This window comes from Convolutriloba macropyga, chromosome 2, assembly GCF_964194025.1.
Source record: "Convolutriloba macropyga chromosome 2, txConMacr16.3, whole genome shotgun sequence".
NCBI classification, from domain to species: domain Eukaryota; kingdom Metazoa; phylum Xenacoelomorpha; order Acoela; family Convolutidae; genus Convolutriloba; species Convolutriloba macropyga.
The window spans coordinates 56,506,841-56,529,775 of record NC_134469.1 but is presented as its reverse complement, the minus strand read 5'-3'; the positions used below and the strand labels follow the sequence as shown (position 1 = coordinate 56,529,775).

At 35.9% G+C, this 22,935-nt stretch overlaps 1 protein-coding gene across 1 annotated transcript in view; it reads right to left on the bottom strand.

Annotated features, from left to right (window-relative positions):
* Positions 1-22,935, bottom strand: part of LOC142334939 (telomerase protein component 1-like) — a 230,261-nt gene that overhangs the window by 194,553 nt on the left and 12,773 nt on the right. Inside the window, exons 7-11 of the mRNA XM_075383268.1 lie at positions 10,337-10,510; positions 9,913-10,155; positions 9,658-9,741; positions 9,452-9,533; positions 9,126-9,383 (exon numbers count right to left, since the gene is read on the bottom strand). Coding sequence (XP_075239383.1) covers positions 9,126-9,383; positions 9,452-9,533; positions 9,658-9,741; positions 9,913-10,155; positions 10,337-10,510 — 841 coding nt within the window. The remainder of the gene's footprint in view (positions 1-9,125; positions 9,384-9,451; positions 9,534-9,657; positions 9,742-9,912; positions 10,156-10,336; positions 10,511-22,935) is intronic.

Here is a 22,935-nt window from a genome sequence, read left to right as displayed (position 1 = left end):
GCGTTGTCAAACGCCCACACGTCCAGTTATTGGATCCCTCAAAGAATTTGATGCCCAACAGCGCGAAAAACTTGAGAACATCCTTGGAACTGTTCTTCCAGAAGAATCCTGGACTCAAGCAACCCTACCCATAACCCTTTCAGGTTTGGGTGTTCGCCAATGCCAACACCAGTATAAAGCATCATACATTGGCTCTGTTCTCTCCTCTGAAGATCTTGTTTCCAAAATAACCGGTGAGAGCCCAAAAAACTGCCAAGTTTTTCAGGATCTTTATTCCAGTATAGCACAACTGGACATTTCAAACCTCTCACAAAAGACGATTCAGCATTCTCTTGATAATGAAAAATTTCATGTTCTCAAAGAGAATCTAGCCTGTGAGAGAGAATCCACCCGACTTCTCTCATTGTCTGTCCGACTTGCTGGAGCTTGGTTGTCTGCTCCCCCCATTCCAGCTCTTGGGTTTCATATGGCACCAAATGAGTTTAGAATTAGTGCAAAGTACAGGCTGGGTGTCCCTGTCTACGACGCCGAAAGGAAGTGCCCGTTCTGTAAAGCAGGAGTTCTTGACATCTATGGGGATCATGCCATTGCGTGTCACGGTCGGGGAGACGCAATTGCAAGACATGACCGTATTCGAGATAAATTAGTGTCTGCTTGCTCATCTGCGAATCTCTCACCAGTAGTGGAAAAAAAGAACCTAATTCCAGAAAGCCAGTCACGCCCTGGAGACCTGCTGCATTTGATGTAACTGTTACTTCGTCGCTGCAATCCAACTCTCTCACTAATGCGGCTACAAAGGCAGGATACGCACTTGATGCAGCAGATGAAAGAAAATATTTTCTCCACGACGATAACTGCGCAAAGATGGGAATCACATTTGTTCCCCTTGCAATTGAAGTTCTTGGCGGGATATCGGCAACCTTCAAGAAAACACTCAAGCGGTTGGCTGTGTTAAGTGACAATCGTTCCTTCCAAGCGCAGGGGTTGTCTGTAGCTTTCTGTAAACTAATGCAATCCTTGTCAATCACCGCTATTCGGGGATCAGCGGAAATGTTGCTGGCACGGGATTCATAGTAGACTGTTTTGCTTTTTGGGTGCTCGACTGCTCGGAGGGGAGATGGTTGATCCAGTACTGTTGCAATCATTGTCGACAGATATGATCAAGGGGTCTGCCTCAATGATTTTGACACGCTCTTTATGGCCAGATTTAACAAATTCAGAATCAGAAGAGTCGAGATTGGCCTTTAATGATAAGTCGCCAAAACGATTGCAACAAACGGGAGACTTATCAATGTGCAGTTCTAGTATTTTTTATTCTTACCTGACCAAAGTGGGGAGAATAAAAACATACATTTTACATGTGAAAATAAAAAAAATGCCGACGAAATGAGATTCATAAACTGTTGATCGGTTGTATTGACAATCACCGTTTTGTTAACCAAGTTAATTATTTTTGGTTCTAGTGTTTAATTTAACCTTTTCTCATTCTGAGTAGTTTTCGAATTGAATTTTTTAATTCAGATTACGTGTGACCCTATGGATACAGTATCATATACTAATATCATTCACATTATCCTATACTGATATCATTTGCATCATTCTCCTCTGCAAATCTCCGTTAATTAAATATTGAAAAAAATGGTCGAATATAAAAAATTTCCCTATAGTTTGTAATTTGAGTTCCCAATGTGTTCTGGAGAGTTGAATTTTTGGCCCCTCATTTGATGGCTAGAAATCAATGTTACTCAGTCTGTTTTGAGGACAACAGCACAAATGTTCCAACTTATTTCTGAAATAGGTTGCCTCTTGCATTGTTAGTACCAGCTTTGCTCAGAATTATAAACTGGTGAATATTTAGAACTCTTCATTATCGTTTCAACAAAACAGATCTATGAGTTGTTTCATATTTTGCATAAGTGAAAAACAAACAATGTTACTTTTTAATCGTCGTTCTCTTTGTGCGTAAAACAAAAGATCCTTAGAGCTCTGTTTTTAATCAACTTAACTTGAAAATTGCACCTCTGTTTGGTGCGCATCGTCTCAATCTAATAGTTGTTGTGTTGTCATTCCCAGCTTTGACAAAAATGAGCGGGGTTTTCTATGAGTTCTTTCTCGAATGACTTCAGGGTACAAACAGATCTGGTCTAGGAACTCTTAAGTATCAAATTTCAAAGATTTTAAGCCTACGGGGAATACTGTTCCCCGTAGGCTTAAAAGTTTTCTGTATTGAGTTCTCTTTGAAGGTTTTGAAGCTCCACTAGTTTCGTTTCTCAGCTTTGGCTCCAACAAACAGTTATTTGAAGTTAAAGAATTATGGATCTTATGCTTTCGTTAAGTAAAATTTCAGTATTAAGTTAAGATAAAATTTAAGTAAAATTAGCAACAGGTGGAGGGCTAGGAATTGGAGTTATGATTTAGTTTGAGGAAATCACACAACAGTAATTTGAGGAAATCACAAGATCAGTAAAAACATAGATCAGCTATAACACTTTATTGTGACAAACAGTGGACTGCTTGAAGGCGGTTCCATATCAAAAACCATAATACTGCAAATACCACAAGAATATCACCTCAAATTAGCAGGTCAGGAAAACACGGCGCGCTAATTATTCAAACACCATGTCAAAACATAAACAGTGAGAAAGAACGAGTGACAGGACATCAGCGGTGGGAACATTAGATAGTTAAACAATGAATCATTTGTTTCAAATAAAATTGAAAAACGTTACCTCAGCTCTTCAATATACAACCTAGATTGGAGACATGTTCCATAAACAACAAAGAAATGAAGATCTATTGCTCTAATCGTTTCCATTTGCAATACCCAGGAAGACGTTTCAACCCTATTTAAGCATGGTAACTTTATAAATGCAAGAAATTTCGTGTCAAAGCAGCAATAGTTGCGGGATAGACTTACATGCCGTATAATACAGATAGAAAGAGACAAAGACAAAAGTAGAAAAAACTATCGACCCCGCTCAAAAAACTGAGAAATGACGTCACGCGCGCAAATGCCGTCAGCCAAAGTAAGGAGTCATTCGAAACATTAGACTTGTTCAGCTTTGTTATGTGACCAAAAGTAAATAAAAAACAAAACCGGACGGCTGAACAAGAAAAAGAAGAACAAGTCCTGACCTACTATTCAATGACAAAACAAACAACGTAACTTATAATGGACTATAACTGCATTGGAACACATTAAGAGAAAATGCAGACAAAAAACGGTAAAAATCAAAGTCAAAATTTCCGCACGTGAACAAAAAAAATAGCTAGAAAGCAAACTTTTGTCCAAACACTGTTTTCTAACTCTACTTAGTGAAAATCGATAGAAAATAACTATTCGCAACACAATGGAACCAACTCGAAGTAAACATTGACATAAACCCGAGCCAATTACTCATTTTTAACCCCCAACTAAATCATAACACACGAAACAATAACAGTTAAAAAACATGAAAGGCTAAATCTGAAAAAAATTGATGAAATTTATGACAAAACTGCTGACACATCACGACGCCGAAACAACTATTCGTAAATAAACATTTTCCATACGAATAGTGATCACTCAATAAATAACAACTACCTGATTTAAAATAAAGTACAGACGAGGTATATTACAGAAGAGAAAATCGACCGAAGGGAGAAAACAAAAAAGACACAAAATCTAATACAAAAAATGCTTTATACTAATTCCTAGAAGACATTTATATTTCTGCTAGACCAGTGACACAACCAATGCCTGTAAAGAGACACAATTGAAAAAACCAAAAGAAACAAATCAGATAAAAACGTTTTAATTTCCTCAGAAATAATTGCCCTGTCTAACATTCAAAAGTCACCTTTTAGTAACAAGACTTACAGGAAAAGAGATCTTAGAGTGTTTCATATTTTGGATAATTGACTGAAAAAATTGATGGAGTTACTGTTTTAATCGCCTATTCTTGATACGTAAAACAAAATCCTTTACGCTCTGTTTTCAATCAAACAAGCAATACAACTTGCAGCTACCTCTGTTTGAGATTAACTTGAAAAGTACACATCAATTTGCTCATCGTTTGACTCTTGTAGTTGTTGTTGTTGTCATTCACAGCTTTGACAAAAGAGGGGGTTTTCTAAAATTTCATCCTCGAATGACCTGAGGATACAAACAGCTATATCTGGTATAGATACGGTATATAGGGAATTATAGGTACCAAATTTAAAAGATTTAAAACATACAGGGTAATTCTATTCTTTCTCTGTATTGATTTCTCTTTGAAGTTTCTTCCACTAGTTTGTCACCTTTGATTCCACCAAACATTTATTTGAAGTTAAAGAATTATGGATCTGAGGCTTTCGTTAAAATTTCAAATAGCAACAGGTGTCGGGTTAAGAAATGAAGTTATACTTTCGTTTAAGGAAGTCAAGCAACATGTGTATGTTACGATTAAACTTGACCGTTTGACAAATAATGTCAACAAAATCACAGATCAGCTATTACACTTTATTATGACAAACATTGGACTGCTTGAAGGCGGTTTCATACCAGAAACCATAATACTGCAAACACCACTAGAAAATCAACTCAAATTAGCAGGTCAGGAAAACACGACGCGCTAATTATTCAAACACCATGTCAAAACAAACAGGGATAAAGAACGAGTGACAGGATACCAGCGGTGGGAAAATTAGAGTTAAACAATGAATCATTTGTTTCGAATAAAATTGAAAAACGTTACCTCAGTTCTTCAATATACCACCTTGATTGAAGACATATTCCATAAACAACAAAAAAGCAGATCTATTGCTCTAATCGTTTTCGTTTACAGTACCTACGACGTTTCAACACAATTTAAGCATTGTAACTTTATAGATAAACGAAAATTCGTGTCAAAGCAGCAATAGCTGCGGGATATACTTATGTGCAGTATAATCCAGATAAAAACAGACACAGACAAAAGTTGAAAAATTTATCGACCCCGCTCAAAAAAACTGAGAAATGACGTCACGCGCACAAATGCCGTCAGCAAAAGTAAGCAGTCATTCGAAACATTAGACTTGTTCATTTTTGTTATGTGACCAAAGTAAAAAAAAAACCGGACGGCTGAACAAGAAAAAGAAGAACAAGTCCTGACCAACTTTTCAATGACAAACAAAAAACAATCTACAACGGACTATAACTGCTACGGAACACATTTAGAGAAAATAAAAAATAACTTGAACAAAGAAAACAATAGCGAGAAAGCGATCTTTTCTCGAAACACTGTTTTCTCAATTCACTTAAAGAAAGTAGATAAAAACTAACTATTCGCAACACAATGGATTGAATTCAAAGTAAACGTTCACTTATGCCCGAGCCAATTACTCAAAATCCTCCAAAAAAACAACCGACTAAACGTCGGAATTGCTCTCGAACGACTAATGGGAGTTCTAACCACTTATAGCCTGCTTCAGTCCGGGTGGGGGAAGGGGAGCCTAAATGGGAATAAGTTTAATAGTGGGCTTCAAATAAAAACAATAGAGGTTAACATATACCACTATTAAGATTTAAAGTAAAAAATGGCACCAGCTTCGGCGCACTTTTCATTTGACTTTTTGTATTAGATTGCCGCCAATTGAATTCAGCTGCTTGAAATTGTGATTAAGAGAGAATCTTAGATCACAGAAAAAGCAAAAAGTCAAGGGCGTAAAAGTCGCTCCAAAAGTCAAAATTGTCAAACGAAAACTTTCCATACAAAAGACACACGTTTAGAATAATTGCTATGAACTTTGTTCAAGAGCAATTAATTAACATAGCTGACAGATTACCAGACAATAGTCGCAATAGCTTCGTAGATCTGCAGTCTAAAAAAACAGTAAGACAGACCAAAAAAATCGTCTTTTCATTGAAGGCTGATATGTTATATTTTGATTAAAAATCTGTATAAGATTTTGCTGCCTCCATTAGCCAATCTCAAACAACATTCATTTAGACCGCATTTGACCTTATCTATAAGAATTAAAGTAAATAAGTCAATTTCAAAGTGAGGAAGTTATTTTTGAGAGTGAGGTAAATCAAGTGTGACTAAAAATTCAACCACGCGAATGAACAAAAAAACTCGCTCCACTAAGAGCGAAAAATAACGCCACACACGCACTTCAATTGAAAGTGCATGAACAAATGAACAAAAAGCAGGTTTGAAGTGGTTGTGACGTCATATGGTGATAACAAAAATCGCGACAACGAAATAAAGAAACATAACCGACTAACGTCGGGCGAATTGCTCTCAAACGACCGGCGAGCGGCTGGCTTTGTCAGTAGCTAGACATGGGGAGCACCAGGGGCTGATGGGGGCAACACTGCGTTGGGGGGCAACACCGCGGTGGGGGGTGGAGGCAATAGTGGGGGTCGGGGTCAACAGGGGGGTCTCAACCTCAAAGAACCGCCTTCACACCATAAGTTTAAGTCTCCCAAGCAGTTTGAGCGGAAACAGAGCTGAAAAGCTCTAAGAGCACTTAATGCCCGCTGGGCGCTACATGTTTATCCCGTATTTGAGGACGACAAGTCAAAAGCGTCAGACGAAAAATTGGTCAAGCGAAAAATCGCATAAAAAAAGACCGACAGGACTAATACAATTGCTACAAACTTCGCTTGAGAGCAATTAAAAAGCCAAGAGAAGGCCAATAATTGCCCCAGCTATCGCTGTGCGGCTACTAATACCACATGAAACAGTAACAAAAAAAACATGAGAAAGGCTAAAATTTGAAAACAAAATTGGACAAAATTTATGACAATCTCCCGACACGTCCCGACGCCGAAACAACTAATGGCAAAAAACACTTTCCATACGAATAGTGATCACTCAATAAATAACTACTACCTGATTTAAAAAAATACAGAAGCGATACATTACAAAGAGAAAATCGACCGAAGGGGAAAATAAAGAAATTTTCAAAAAATTTCATACAAAAAACGCTTTATCCTAATTCCTAGAATATAATTTTACAATCCTCTTTCTAGAGCAATGACACACCCAATGTCTGTAAAGAGACCATTAAAAAAGCAAAAGAAACCTTAAAAAAATTCAATAAATTCCTCATAATTAAATGCCGTGTAACATTCAAAGTCACCTTTTAGTAACAAGACCTACAGGATAGCTATAGGTTAAATTTCTGACACAACAAACAGCTGCGAAAAGCTTACAATCAGAAATAATAGGCAGAAAGAAACAGTAAAACAAAACTCGATTTAAAGTTTTCCAAATTCTTCAGCAGCCATGAATCAAATTTGAAATCAATCAAATCCACCGATCCAAAACTCCTAGAGCAAATGAACTGTCAAATTCCAATTGTGTTAAAATTGGTGAAAAAAATTATAAACTGCTGCAAAAATTGTCCAACAAAGCAAAATGATTTGAAAAAAAACTCCTAAAGTTCCACCTAAAAGTAATATTTGCTTCAAATCGGAGCAAAAATCGTCCAAACGTACAACGTTCAAACAATTGTAAGATAATTGAGGCAAATAGATTTGGCTGAAAAAGTTAGAGTTCAAACTTTCAATAATGGAAAAAAGCCTCATTGAAAATAGCTCGCTTAGCACAGAAATTTTTCCACACCTAACTCCCTCCCTCTCTTTCTCTCTCCGAGCAATGCATGAACACAAACAACTCTTTTTCTCTGCTTTTGATCTTTTAGTCAGCATCGTATTGACTTTAACACTTATTTATACCTGAAGCATTGACTTTTACATCTTAGCATCCTGTTTCAGAACCACTCCACCGATTAAATAAAAAGTAGATTACCCTAACTTTTTTGACAATTTGCTGCATAAAAACCATTGATAATTACAAGTGTCTGAAACAGTTGGCTTATGTCCAGCAAAGAATTCTCAGAAAAGATCTCAGAAATTGAACATTAAAATTTTTTAGCAGCGACTAAGGCAAAACACTTCAAAAACAACTTCAAAACTGATCCTAATTAAAGAATTTTCTTCAACTGAAATAAATTAAAATTGATATCAATCCAATCAAAAGCTCAAAAAGTGCTGCGAGAGGGGGTTTTAAATCAACAGGTGGAGAAGGGTGGACAATGGGAGCAATTAGGGGGTAATGGGGGGTGTGAGTCTGATGGCAGGGGAGGGGAGTTCCGGGGGGGCGCCCTTCTCACCCTGAAATTTTCTCAAACCGTTTTGGTGAATCGCTTTCTTAGAGTATAGTAAGGCTTAGGGCTCTAAGATAACTTAATGCCCTCCAAGCGCTACCTGCTTATCGCGTTTTTGAGGACAAAAAGTCAACAGGGTCCGACGAAAAATCGGTCAAGCGAAAAATCGCATTAAAAAAGATCACAGGACTAATAAAGTTGATACCAACTTCGTTTGAGAGCAGTTAAAATTTTGAAAAAACTAATTATTTCTCAACTTAATTCAGTCCCTGAACTTCGTTTTTTTTACTAGCTCATTAAAAAGCAGACCCCCATAGCATGTCATTCAGCCGTAAAAACCCAAGATTACTATAATTTTTCTTTGAGTCGGAAAAACGGTCAAGCAAAAACAAACAGCAAAATAATTAAGTCACTACAAAAGGCAACTGAAGCAAGGGTACGCGCTACTACACTTCCTACAATATTGCATTAATCAAAGGTAGAGGCAACTCATATTATCAAATCGAAAAGGTCTACAATAATGCTGCCAACTTCGACGCCATGAATCTACAACTTTTCAGTCCGCCATTTGAACGAAACCGTAAAACGGATTGTTTACGAAGGGAACTTTTGAGTAAATTTCATCCTCAGTAATAAACCATGCGTCATTGAACGACACAATTTACAAAGCTAAACAACAATTTACTCCACAACAAATATTCATGACCTGAGCTGTTTATTTGGTTTCAATACTGGTTTAGTTTTAACTATCACAATATTTTGTCTTTACCGCGTCATAAACAGAAATATATTAAAATAACAAATTTGCTCTAGAAATGCAATTAAGTCATAAATGAGGGCACACTTAGATGGTCAGCAACGAAGCCGAAAGGTGCCATTGTATAATCATAAATTACTATTGTTTGACAATAATTATAGTCAGCAACAAAGCCCACATGATATGTTTCACGGCCAAATGTTTCACAGATTGTTAAATCTAGCTAATATGTAGCAGGTAAATAACTCACCATGAAAGCACTTTTCCCTATCCCTGTGTCTCCTTTGATCAGCAGGAGAGCTCCACGAGCTTCGCTAGTGTCATTTTCGGGGTTCGACTGTACTCCAATTTTAGGATTGTTGGAGCGACCCAATTTCAAAATTGTTCTCATGGTGTCTTTCAAAAGCTGAACTCTTCCAACAAATGACATTAGCTTACTCGACAGAATTAGTCGTTGTTTCTCATTAGCTTTCTCGGGCCCCTCCTTCACTACACTCGTTCGCACAACCTCAATGTAATAAAAAACGATAAAGTTAATGTGAACGCGACAGAAAAATTTTTAAAATGTTTACTTACATCTCCAAACAATTTCTGAATGTAATCCGACAAACATTTCTCAAACAGTTCTCCAAAAGAATTCTGATCACCTTCCTGATACCTAAAAAAAATCATTAAGGTATAAAACAGGCAAATATTTGTGATCAAATATTTTGTGAAACAAATCAAGCTGAAGCTCACATGTGAGAGTAAACACTGTGTTATAACGGCAAAAAAGGAATAACCTGGACAAAACACGATTTTTATGTTCTTCGGCGATGCTTTCTCTGAACACAATCTGTTCTTCATCCACAGATTCCTCCAAGGTACTGAAACAAATCACAAAAACATGTCTTAGTTCTTTTAACTCATTTCCCGGGCTGAGAAATTCTCTGCTTTTCTTTTTTTTTACAAATCATTTAACTACACAGTACAATTTCTGCCATTGCAGCAATATACAGCCGCATAAAAGATAAAATTTCTAAGACACCAAAACTAACCCGGCTTTCTCGGAGTTTCTTTCTCGCATGAAGACAATAACAGGTTTGTTCAACAGTTTCGCTTGTTCAAACTCGAGTTGAGTGATAGATTTTCTTGAAGTACTCTCCTCTTTTTCTCGTAACCAATCAAACTGAGGTAGCAGAGGCACATCGTACTCAGTGGGACAGAAGCCCAACCGGTGTCCGATTAGTCCCACAAACAGATCGCATCTTTGAACATGCTCCAGGCACACAGCTAACGAGCTGAAAATCAGGAGAAATCTAGTGCATTGTCAAATGGAATGCCAGTTTGTTAATTTTAGTTCAAAACCGCATGAAATCAAAAACCCAGATTTTCAAAAAAAACTACAGCAAATACCATCATAGCATAAAATGTCCATGAAATGACCATAGATCACTACTTAACTTGAGAGTACGCATTTACCTTGAATTTTCAGGAGCAACAACTCCCCATCGTAAGTCAACTTCCTCTAGAATGAGGCGCATTTTGCTAGAGAACTTCTTTCTAAGCAGAGGCATCAACGACTCCACGATCAGCTCTCGCTCCATCTGCATGTCCCGGAAAGTTGAGGAGATAAAAACTCGAACTCTTCGAAATCTAAGCAAGACGGGTTGTGCGGGTACTCAGTATGTTACAACATACTGCTCAGCCGCGCAAAATATTTTATTTTTTGGAGCAGCAGCTTCCATTCTTTAAATTGATAATCTCAGGACAATCAATTTGATATATAATTTCACGAAACCAAAAGTCCAATTTGTATTTCATTTCACATTTCAATAACATAACCGACCAACGTCGGGCGAATTGCTCTCAAACGACCGGCGGTCGGAGCGGTTGGCTTCGTTAGTAGCTAGGTACGGTTTAGTGAGGCTAGCTTTAGCTTAATTAAGGGGCGTAAGTGAGCGCAGTAGGGTGGGGGGGGGGCTAATGGGGTGGCAACAGTGGGGGGCGGGGTTCAATCTCAAAGAACCGCCCTTCGCACCACAAGTATAAGTCTCCAAAACAACAGATTCTGTGAATCGCATATTTGAAGATTATTGAGCTGAAAGGCTATAAGAGCACTTAATGCCCGCTGGGCGCTACCTGTTTATCCCGTTTAAAGTCAAAAGCGTCAGACGAAAAATTGGTCAAGCGAAAAATTGCATAAAAAAAAGACCGACAGGACTAATATAATTGCTACAAACTTCGTTGGGGAGCAATTAAAAACGCTGCTTAACGAGAGTAATCAGTCTAAAAGTTAAGAGTGAAAAACTGACATCAGCAGAACACCAAACAAATTGTGGCCTTCCAAAATAATTAAAATGGAGTGAAAACTATACTGCACGAAATCACTATTTCAAATTTGTAATACTAGCTTTTTTTCAGAGTATAAGCTTATGCTACAGAAAATTCAAACGATTACAAGAACAGACTCAACGTCAAAAAGCAGCATATGAGCTTGTATGAACAAAACTGAAAAGGAGCAAAAACACATTCTTTCAGAAAGATCAAAACAATCATCTCATTTTTTCAGCAAATTAAAAAAAAGGTGACTCGCACACACCTTTTTAACGAATCTAATAAAAGGTAACAATGTGGAAAAGGAAGGCCAATGTTGACAAGGATGGCACAAATCAAATACGACTTACATTTAATGTAATAGATTATGTCAGTCATTGAGACAGGTAAAAATGATGTTCTTTGTAACTTAAAACTATTCAACTCTAGGAAGCGTATATTACTTTAGTGACCATGGAGCCTGTCAACAAAACACCTAGGCGTCAAAAAACAAAAAGCAATGTACTACAACTGATAATTCTCTTAACAATCGGCAACACTAAATGATGACTTATTAAAAGCATGAAACACTTGTATACGATGCAACAATTTAACAAATTAACCATAGCTGGCAAAACGCCGGAAAATAGATGCCGTTGACCACATTACGCTGGGATTGAAACAATCAGAAAACGAGAAAAATTGACGACAGCTTAATTTGATCTACAGCCTCATTTGATTCAAAGAAAATTTTCCACTCAGCCTCTAGTGGAGGACTATAAGCGTAATAACAGAACCCAATAGAGTATACTAATGCAGCATCAGTCAAAAACTATTTCTATACCAAAAACAAGTCAGCTAAAAAAATCAGCCAAATGGACAAAAAACGGCTAAAAGCGATTCTATATGGTCCATCCCTTCCCATAAGACACTTCTCAAAGTCAGTCACCGAACGCAGCTCAACATCAAAAAACTTCTCTGGCTTAAAAAAAATCTTCAGCATGACAGTTTTCTCACTTTCGCTTTGAAGTCAAAATGCCGCGAGAACAAAACTAATTCCTGTAAAAAACATAGCCGAAAGAATTCCGGAACCGGCTCCAAACTTCCCAATTTCCTAAACAAAACCGTAACAGCAACTGACGAATGTCTTTTTTTATCTGAAATCAATTATTTCTTGGTTCAAGAGAGCTAACTAAAACATGAAAAAAATAAAGCCCGTCGTAACGAGAAGATTACAGCATTGACATCAATGAAACAAGCAAACAAACAATTAAGACGTCAGACAGAAGCCATACGAACTACCACACAGATAGGAATCAAACAAAAACTTGACGGAGAAAACTAACAGTGAAAGCCTGAAATTCCGAAATATTAAATAACTGAAAACATCTTCTAACGTGGAACAACAGTCCATATTATGATAACTCAAAAAAAAAAAATGACCTAAAATTTGTCCCAAAACAACAAATTACGTCTACAACCCATACGATACAATAGGTACACTCTAGGCAGGTAAAATTCACAGACAATTGATTTTTTTGTTGATCACAATTTGGGTCCAGAGAAAGCAACATTTTTTCGATTTGGCACCGCACGGTTAACAAATTTGGGAAAAACATCTTTTGCAAATAAAATTCCAGCTATTTGGACGTGAATTCAAACAAATTCATCGGGGAAAAAGATTCAAACAAAGTATTTAAAGAAAGACAAGATTCAAACAAAGAAAGACAAAAATCATTTACCAAACGCTATCCCAACCAAAAGTTTCACAGAACAACAATCAGTGTTTTCACTCACAAATAGCAGAAGCAGAATTAGGCTAAATGCTAGAACGTGAACCTTACCAAAGGCATAGTAAAAGATTAGTAACAAGAAGGCATGTTCAAAAAATTGAAACTTGAAAAAAATTGAGAGAGTATTCACGGAAACGATTTTTATTATTTAGCATTGGAGGTTCAGTGAAAATAAGCTCTATTCTAGTCTTAGTCTCTAGCCTTGAGAATAAGACAGTAAAAACATTTCATAAGAATTTAAAGTAATCGTTGAATGCTTTTCAATAAAAGAAAGCCTATAATTAATTGAATTATCAATAAAACTAAACTAAAGCCCTAACGGTGCTGAGAAAGCCTTAAGCCAGTAAAATGAAAAAAATTGACAAAAACAACCAAAATCTTATTACATTGTGTACAATTCATTAACGAAAAACAGTTCACAAAAACAGAGGCTTCCAAAGCAAGAATTATCAAAGTGCTGCTGCTATATGCACTGATTTTTAAAAAAGCAGCTCAAAGATCCAATTAAAGAAAATATGAAAAAAAAACAAAATTGAGAAAAAAGAGGACCCACAAGAGACATAGGACAAGCTTTAAGAAGTATCATTCTCAGACAACTGATTTTTTTAAGGGAGGACAACAAACCGGTTAAGGAGAGAACAATATTTTTTTGTGGCGCCGCAAGGCTAACAATATTTTAGAAATACTTCTCTTGTGCTAGAGATATCTTCATAAATAAAATTCTAGCTAATTGTACATGAAATCAAAATTAAACTCATCGAGAAAAAAGATAAACACATTTTTCAAAGAAAGACAAGCTTCAAACAAAGAAAAACAAAAATTCAAACAAAGATAGACACGATCCAAACAAAGAAAGACAGAAATCAATTTACCAAAAGTTATCCCAACAAAAATTTTCGGAGACAAACTCAAGTGTTTTCAATAGAAAAAACAGAAGCGGAATGAGGCCAAAGGCTAAAACGTGACGCTTACCAAAAAATAGTAAAAAATTAGTACCAAAAAGGCATTTTCGAAACCTTGAAATTTAAAACAAAACTGAAAAAAACATACCCGGAAAATAGCCGCCGTTGGTCCCCATAACCAAGATTGGGATTGAAAGAAAACTAAAGAAAAAATGATTTCTGTACAAAAAACTTTAAGGTGCGAACTATTTTGATGTCACTTCGGAGCCAAACATACACCTGTTTCGCTGAGAGACAACACAGGGGAAGGTATCAGTACCAATAAGCATTAGAAATGGTAACTAAATAAAAAACTCGAGTAACGGGCATCCAAAATTGGGCTTTATGGGTTTGTCGAGTTTCTATTTCTGATTTCTTTTTTGATACTGACTCTGTTCATTTTGAGTTACTTTGCTGAGCAGCTGCTGTCTAAAAACACTTTTAGCAGAATGAGAGTGAAACTAGCCTAGAGAAGTCAAAAAGGTTACACTTAAAATGTTGAACAAGCTGCGAACTAAGGTAAAGCGAAAAACTTGTATTCGACTAAGTGAAAAAAAAGGGGAGCGCTATAATAGCCCTCTGTGAAACCGAGGACGGCTACTAATAGGTAGGAAAATATTTTATTAATTAGCACCGGAGGTTCAGTAAAAATACAGGGCTATCCTGCCTTAAAATTGGAGTGAAAACAAAATTCAGACCAAAAATCGAAAAAATATTAAACTTTAAAAGGTTTTCAAAAAGTAAGCGCGAATAATCAATTGAATTATCAATAAACTAAATTACAGCCCTTACGAACTGAGAAAGCCCTACGCCAGCAAAAAAAAACAAAACGTAAAAAATCAAAGATTGGATGAAGATAACGAAAATCTGATTATTATATGTAATTGTATTAGCATCGGGGCTTCATCGGAGGTTCAGTAAAAAAAACAGTGCTATCCTGCCTTAAAGTAGGAGTAAGACAAAATTCAGACAAAAAAACAAAAAAATATTGCACAGTAAACTTTAAATGGTTTTCAAAAAGTAAGCGCGAATAATCAATTGAATTATCAATAAACTAAATTACAGCCCTTACGAACTGAGAAAGCCCTAGCCAGCAAAAAAACAAAACGTAAAAAATCAAAGGTTGGATTGTGAAGACAACGAAAAACTGATTATTATTATATGTAAATGTATTAGCATCGGGGCTCCATCGGAGGTTCAGTAGAAATACAGTGACATCTTGCCTTAAAGTAGGAGTAAGACAATATTCAGACCAAAAAACAAAAAAATATTGCACAGTAAACTTTAAATGGTTTTCAAAAAGTAAGCGCGAATAATCAATTGAATTATCAATAAACTAAATTACAGCCCTTACGAACTGAGAATGCCCTACGCCAGCAAAAAAACAAAACGTAAAAAAATCAAACATTGGATGAAGACAACGAAAATCTGATTAATATATGTAATTGTATTAGCATAGCCAACAAATGACCAGAAAAAAGCCGCCGTTGACGAGGTTAATGCATATCGGGATTGAAACAGAAAAAGAAAAAGGCACAATATGCGTGACAAAAAGTGTTCTAATTTTGTGTGCAGTTTCAGTTAGATTCTAAAACTATAATTAAATAAGCTTCCAAACTGAATGCTGCTAAGCTTAATGCTAATGTCAGCTATCAATCACTATCAATGAACCGTGATAACCTAATGCACTAAAACTTTGTCCGCATTTATCAGTTTATCCCGTTTCTTCTGATTTTGATCTTTTGACATTCACAACATTACGTAGTTCAATACGTGAAAGAATATAAAATCTATTCACCTGAAACAGAGTGAAATAAGTCAAAGTCAAGCGTGAAAGTCATGACTTATGTAAAACGAATAACGTGATCAAAAGGTAAAGCAAAATAAAAGACAGCGCCTAAATAAAAGCCGTTGAGAGGCTGACGGCGGCTATTAGAAAATATAAACTGAACTTAAAAACTACACTACAAAATTCAAACTTAAAAACTCAAACACTCAACGTATCGCATGAAAAAACTTTGCTCCCTCAGCACAAATTGGTTCACATTCCAATTTCGCCAATATTTGCTTTGAGATCACAGCGCCACTTGAGCAGAGAGTATTTCCGTTAAGGTTTGCTTTGGTAAATCGCATTTTAAGAAACTGGTCAGGCGTAAGGTTCTTAGAGCCCTTAATGCCCTCCGCGCTTTACCTTTTTATCTTGTTTTTGAGGACGAAAAGACGGACGAATGGGTCAAACAAAAGTCGAACAAAAAAGAAAACAAGAGTAATAAAATAGCCGGCAGATATCCGAAAATTAGCCGCCGTTGACGCGCTTGATGCACGTAGGGATTGAACCAGAGAAAAAAAAACAAATTGCCCGAATATTTTTCTGTTTTTTTCTTCAGTGTCAAAAAAAGCTCAAATTTGGCGTGCAGTTTAAGTTAGATTCTAAAACAACACTTAATTAAGCTTCCCAGCTGAATTCTAATAAGCTCACTAACAATGTCAGCTAGCAAGAAATCGATTGAACTTTGATAACCTAATTCAAAATGACATAATGACCTGGCTTTATGGGTCTATCCCGTCTCTTTTCAATTGGCTCTTTAGACTTTGACAGTAATCACAACGTTGCGTAATTCAATGCGTGAAAAAAATAAAATACATTCAAATGAAAAATGAGTGAAGTATGTCAGAAGTGAAACGTGAAAATCGGGACTTGTAAAGTAAAACGAAGAACGCGGTCAAAAGGTAGAGGAAAATAAAAGATAGCGCCTAAAGAAAGTCCGTTGAGAGGCTGACGGCGGCTGTTAGAAAATATAAACTAAACTTAAAAAGAACTACACTACAAAATTCAAAGTTAAAAATTCAAACACTCAACGTATCGCATGAAAAAACTTTGCTCCCTCAGCACAAATTGGTTCACATTCATTTCGCCCATATTTGCTTTGAGATCACAGCGCCACCTGAGCAGAGAGTATTTCCGTTAAAGTTTGCTTTGGTAAATCGCATTTTAAGAGACTGGTCAGGCGTAAGGTTCTTAGAGCCCTTAATGCCCTCCGCGCTTTAACTTTTTATCCCGTTTTTGAGGACGAAAAGACGGACGAATGGGCCAAACAAAAGTCGAACAAAAAAGAACACAGGAGTAATAAATTAGCCGGCAGATATCCGAAAATTAGCCGTCGTTGACGCGCTTGATACACATAGGGAGTGAACCAGAAAAAACAAATTGACCGGTGTCAAAAAGTGCTCAAATTTGGCGTGCAGTTTAAGTTAGATTCTAAAACTACACTTAATAAAGCTTCCAAGCTGAATGCTAATAAGCTCACTACCAATGTCAGCTAGCAAAAAATCGATTGAACTTTGATAACCTAATTCAAAATGACATAATGACCGGGCTTTATGGGTCTATCCCGTTTCTTTTGAATTGGCTCTTTTGACCTTGACAGTAATCACAACGTTGCGTAATTCAATGCGTGAAAAAAATAAAATCCATTCAAATGAAAAATGAGTGAAGTATGTCAGAAGTGAAACGTGAAAATCGGGACTTGTAAAGTAAAACGAAGAACGCGGTCAAAAGGTAGAGGAAAATAAAAGATAGCGCCTAAAGAAAGTCCGTTGAGAGGCTGACGGCGGCTGTTAGAAAATATAAACTAAACTTAAAAAGAACTACACTACAAAATTCAAAGTTAAAAATTCAAACACTCAACGTATCGCATGAAAAAACTTTGCTCCCTCAGCACAAATTGGTTCACATTCATTTCGCCCATATTTGCTTTGAGATCACAGCGCCACCTGAGCAGAGAGTATTTCCGTTAAAGTTTGCTTTGGTAAATCGCATTTTAAGAGACTGGTCAGGCGTAAGGTTCTTAGAGCCCTTAATGCCCTCCGCGCTTTAACTTTTTATCCCGTTTTTGAGGACGAAAAGACGGACGAATGGGCCAAACAAAAGTCGAACAAAAAAGAACACAGGAGTGATAAATTAGCCGGCAGATATCCGAAAATTAGCCGCCGTTGACGCGCTTGATGCACATAGGGATTGAACCAGAAAAAAACAAATTGACCGAATATTTTTCTGTGTCAAAAAGTGCTCAAATTTGGCGTGCAGTTTAAGTTAGATTCTAAAACAACACTTAATTAAGCTTCCCAGCTGAATTCTAATAAGCTCACTAACAATGTCAGCTAGCAAGAAATCGATTGAACTTTGATAACCTAATTCAAAATGACATAATGACCGGGCTTTATGGGTCTATCCCGTCTCTTTTGAATTGGCTCTTTAGACTTTGACAGTAATCACAACGTTGCGTAATTCAATGCGTGAAAAAAATAAAATCCATTCAAATGAAAAATGAGTGAAGTAAGTCAGAAGTGAAACGTGAAAATCGGGACTTGTAAAGTAAAACGAAGCACGCGGTCAAAAGGTAAAGCGAATTAAAAAAAAAACAGCCGGAAGAATTCCGGAAACGACTCGAATGAAAAAACTAGCGCTCCTTTCATAAAGTTCATCCAACTGAATGACCACAATAACTAATATAATGCTTATCCTGCTGAAAAACACTAATCACTTTAAAACGATGAAAAAGAACAACGAAGTATCAGACAAGAAAAGACGAAAAAGCATGTGATAAAAATTCCTTTGATTTGCAAAATTTTTGGCCAAGACCCAAGAGATACGTTTAGTCTTAAATCGCTGAATCACCAATTGAGAGAAAAACCCAACAAAAGTTTTCAAGTAAAAAAACGGTAAAAAGAAAGGAAATAAACACAACCAAAAACCTCTGTAAAATTGCAGCAAAAATAGCCAAACTATGAATCAGCTGCAATCCTGCTGATTTCAAATCATTGTTTTTAACAATTATTGATTTTACTTTTGGTCAAGCGTCAACCAATCGAAAACAGTTTCGATTTATAGAAGTAAAAACGGAAGAACAAAATATGAATAAAGAAAAAACCGAAGAACGAAATTTGTAATATCTGTCACTGAAAAAGGCACTCCATAAATTCCAGCAACACCTCTAGAAAAACTCACATTAAATACTAGAAGAGTAAAAAGCAGCAAAAAGCACACAATCAAGGAATATTTTAGAAAAAATAAGCAAAAAAACACGAAAATTTGCTGAAATCTGCATAAAAAGTACTCAATTATATTTACCGAATCTACACCAAACTAAAATCAATACCATCAACATGCAACAAGAACAACAAATTTCGACAATAGGCAACTCAAAAAACCATAAAAACTTAAAGATACAAAATGAACATAAAAACAACAAAAATCTTTGTACATACAAAAATCTTTGAACATACAAAAATCTTTGTAAAATCTATGAATTTTTTTATTTCACAGGAGCAAATAGAGCCAAAAAACGTTCATTGGTACAAATAGAGTATTGAAAAGCTTGCAAAATTATAGTCAAATAAAATAAGCAAAGAGAATTTTCTAAGAGAAGAAATAGAACGAAAAGCAAAAAAAATTGAGAAAAATAAGTAATAATTTCTCAGTTTGTCATTTTTCTTAAAAAAATCGTTTAATACCAATAAAACTGTTATAACTTGGTATCTAAAAACTCCATAACTATTATGCGTCTTTTCAAATCCCATACGAAGCAGTATAACAAAAAAGAACAAACCCGGCAGGTAGCCGGAAAATAGCCTCGCTTGATTCCTATAACCAAGATTGGGATTGAAAGAAAAAGCTAAAAATATTTTTGTACCATAATTTGAAGTGCAAAACATTTTGATGTCATTTTGGGAGCTAAACATACTCCATACTCCTATTTACTAGTGAAATGAAAACGGGTCAAAACATTCATAAAACGGGTCAAAACATGAGACGAAACGGGTAAACATTTCATAAAAATTTAAAATAATCGTTAATGCTTTTCAATAAAAGAAAGCCAATATTAAATTGAATTATCAATAAAACTAAACTAAAGCCCTAACGGTGCTGAGAAAGCCTTAAGCCAGTAAATAAAATTAAAAACAAGAAAAAATGACAAAAACAACCAAAATTTTATTATATTGTGCACAATTCTTTAACGAAAAACACCCCAGTTCACAAAAACAGAGGCTTCCAAAGCAAGAATTATCAAAGTGCTGCTGCTATATGCACTGATTTTTAAAAAAGCAGCTCAAAGATCCAATTAAAGAAAATATGAAAAAAAAACAAAATTGAGAAAAAAGAGGACCCACAAGAGACATAGGACAAGCTTTAAGAAGTATCATTCTCAGACAACTGATTTTTTTAAGGGAGGACAACAAACCGGTTAAGGAGAGAACAATATTTTTTTGTGGCGCCGCAAGGCTAACAATATTTTAGAAATACTTCTCTTGTGCTAGAGATATCTTCATAAATAAAATTCTAGCTAATTGTACATGAAATCAAAATTAAACTCATCGAGAAAAAAGATAAACACATTTTTCAAAGAAAAACAAGCTTCAAACAAAGAAAAACAAAAATCAAACAAATATAGACACGATCCAAACAAAGAAAGACAGAAATCAATTTACCAAAAACTATCTCAACAAAAATTTTTGGAGACAAACTGTCAAGTGTTTTCAGTAGAAAAAATAGAAGCGGAATGAGGCCAAAGGCTAAAACGTGACGCTTAGCAAAAACATAGAAAAAATTAGTACCAAAAAGCCATTTTCAAAACCTTGAAATTTAAAAAAAACTGAAAAAAAAACATACCCGGCAGATTGCCTGAAAATAGCTGCCGTTGATTCACATAACCAAGATTCGGATTGAAAGAGAAGTTTGCACACTAAAAATGCAAACTTTTTTGAGGTTATTTTGGAGCCGAACATACTCCTGTTTCCCAGTGAGACCATACAGTGGCTAGTATTAACACCATTAAGCATTAGAGATGGTAACTAAGAACAAAGTTTGAGAAACGGGCCTCTAAAATTGGGCTGGCTTTATGGGTTCATCCCGTTTCCATTTTTCATTTCGTTTTTTGATAATGACCCGGTTCATTTTGAATTGTTTTGCTGAGCAGCTGCTGTCTAAAAACACTTTTAGCAGAATGAGAGAAGAGTGAAATTAGCCAAGAGAAGTCAAAAAGATTACACTTAAAATGTTGAACAAGCTGTGAACTAAGGTAAAGCGAAAAACTTGTATTCGAATAAATGAAAATAGGAGCGCTATAACAGCCGTCTGAGAAACTGAGGGCGGCTATTAATAGGTAGGAAAATATTTTATTATTTAGCATCGGAGGTTCAGTAAAAACAGGGCTATCCTGCCTTAAAATAGGAGTGAAAAAAAATTCAGACCGAAAACCGAGAAAATGAATTCACTTTAAGCAGAATGAGAGAAGAGTGAAACTAGCCTAGAGAAGTCAACAAGATTTCACGCAAAATTTTGAACAATCTGTGAAATAAGGTAAAGCGAAAAAAAAATTTGTTCGACGAAGTAAAAAAAAAACATAGCAGGACAAGTCCTGACGTACAATTCGAAGAATTTTCATTGACTAAACAAAAGACTAGACCTAGTAGGACTATGATTGAACAGGGAAAACCATTTATAAAAAAAATCAGATGAAAAAATTGAAAAACCTACCCGGCAGATTGCCGGCAAATAGCCGCCGTTGATTCCAATAAGCATGATTGGGATTTGTACAAAAACATTTTTTAAGTCCGATTTTTTTTTGGTGGCATTTCGTAGTTAAACATACTTCTGTTTCTTAGAGAGAGGCTACAGGGGCTACTATCAATACCAATAAGCATTAGAGAGAGGGGTAACTAATACTTATAGGAACGACGTTCAAATAGCGGGCATCTAAAATTGGGCTTTATGGGTTTATCCCGTTTCTATTTGTGACTGCCATTTTTTATACTGACTCTGTTCATTTTGAAATGCTTTGCTGAGCAAATGATGTTCAAAATCACTTTTAGCAGGATGAGAGAAGAGAGAAACTAGCCTAGAGAAGTCAAAAAGATTTCACAAAAAAAAAAACATTTTTTTGTTCGACGAAGTAAAAAAAAGCGGAACAAGTCCTGACGTACAATTCAAAGAATTTTCATTGACTAACAACTAGATCTGGAATGAACTATGAAAGGATTGGAAAAACTATTTAGAAACAAATCCGATCTAAAAAATCGAAAAAACGGAAAAAGCAAAGTGAAAATGCCGCATGTGAAAAAACCACTAGCGAGAAAGCTAATTTTTGTCCAAACAACGTTTTCTCACTCTACTTTAAGATTAGAGGGAAAAAGTTCACACCGCAAATCCAATCGCTTTTTCGCTCCACTTCCTGTTTCGGCGTGACCAAAATCTCTACTACAATTTGACTTCAAAAATCATGAAAATGTGTGAATGATCTCAAAAAAAGACAGCGCCCCAATACAATTCAAATTCGTTGAATTGTAAAAGATAGGAACGTTATATTAGCCGACTGAGAAACTGAGGCGGCTATAAAAAGCAAAGAAATTGCTGAAACTTGCCTAAAATTCAGCTAAGTAGCTGAAAAACCTGCAACATGGTAAAATGCACATTAATGACCAGAAACCTACAAACCACTATCAAAACAACCTTTAAAATAACACAATACCACAAACATAGCCGGCAGATTGCCGGAATAGCTGAGAAAGAATAGACCTGCGTGCCATATAATAGAGATAGAAACAGATACAGATCTAAATTGAAAAAAAATCGACTCCGCTCAAAAAACTAGGCTAAACAACTTTCAGCGATTAATTAATAAAGCTTGTTACATTCATTCCACAGAAGCCTCTTATTAGGGACCTTTACTGCACATATGAGTTCCTTTGACCTGAAACAAATTCAAATCAAACTCAAGTTTTAAAGTGCAGAAGTCATTTTATTGAGTGAGGTAAGTCACGTATGATCAAAATCTAACCACGCAAATAACCTAAAAACCTCCGCTAAAGCGAGTGAGAAATGACGTCACGCGCGCAAATGCTGTTAGTGAGAGGAAGAAGTCATTCAGAATATTTGACTTTTTCAGCTTTGCTGTGTGAACAAATGTAAAACGAAAAAAGAGCGTCAGACGACGAAACAAAAAAAAACCCAGAGCACCGCAATATAGCTACG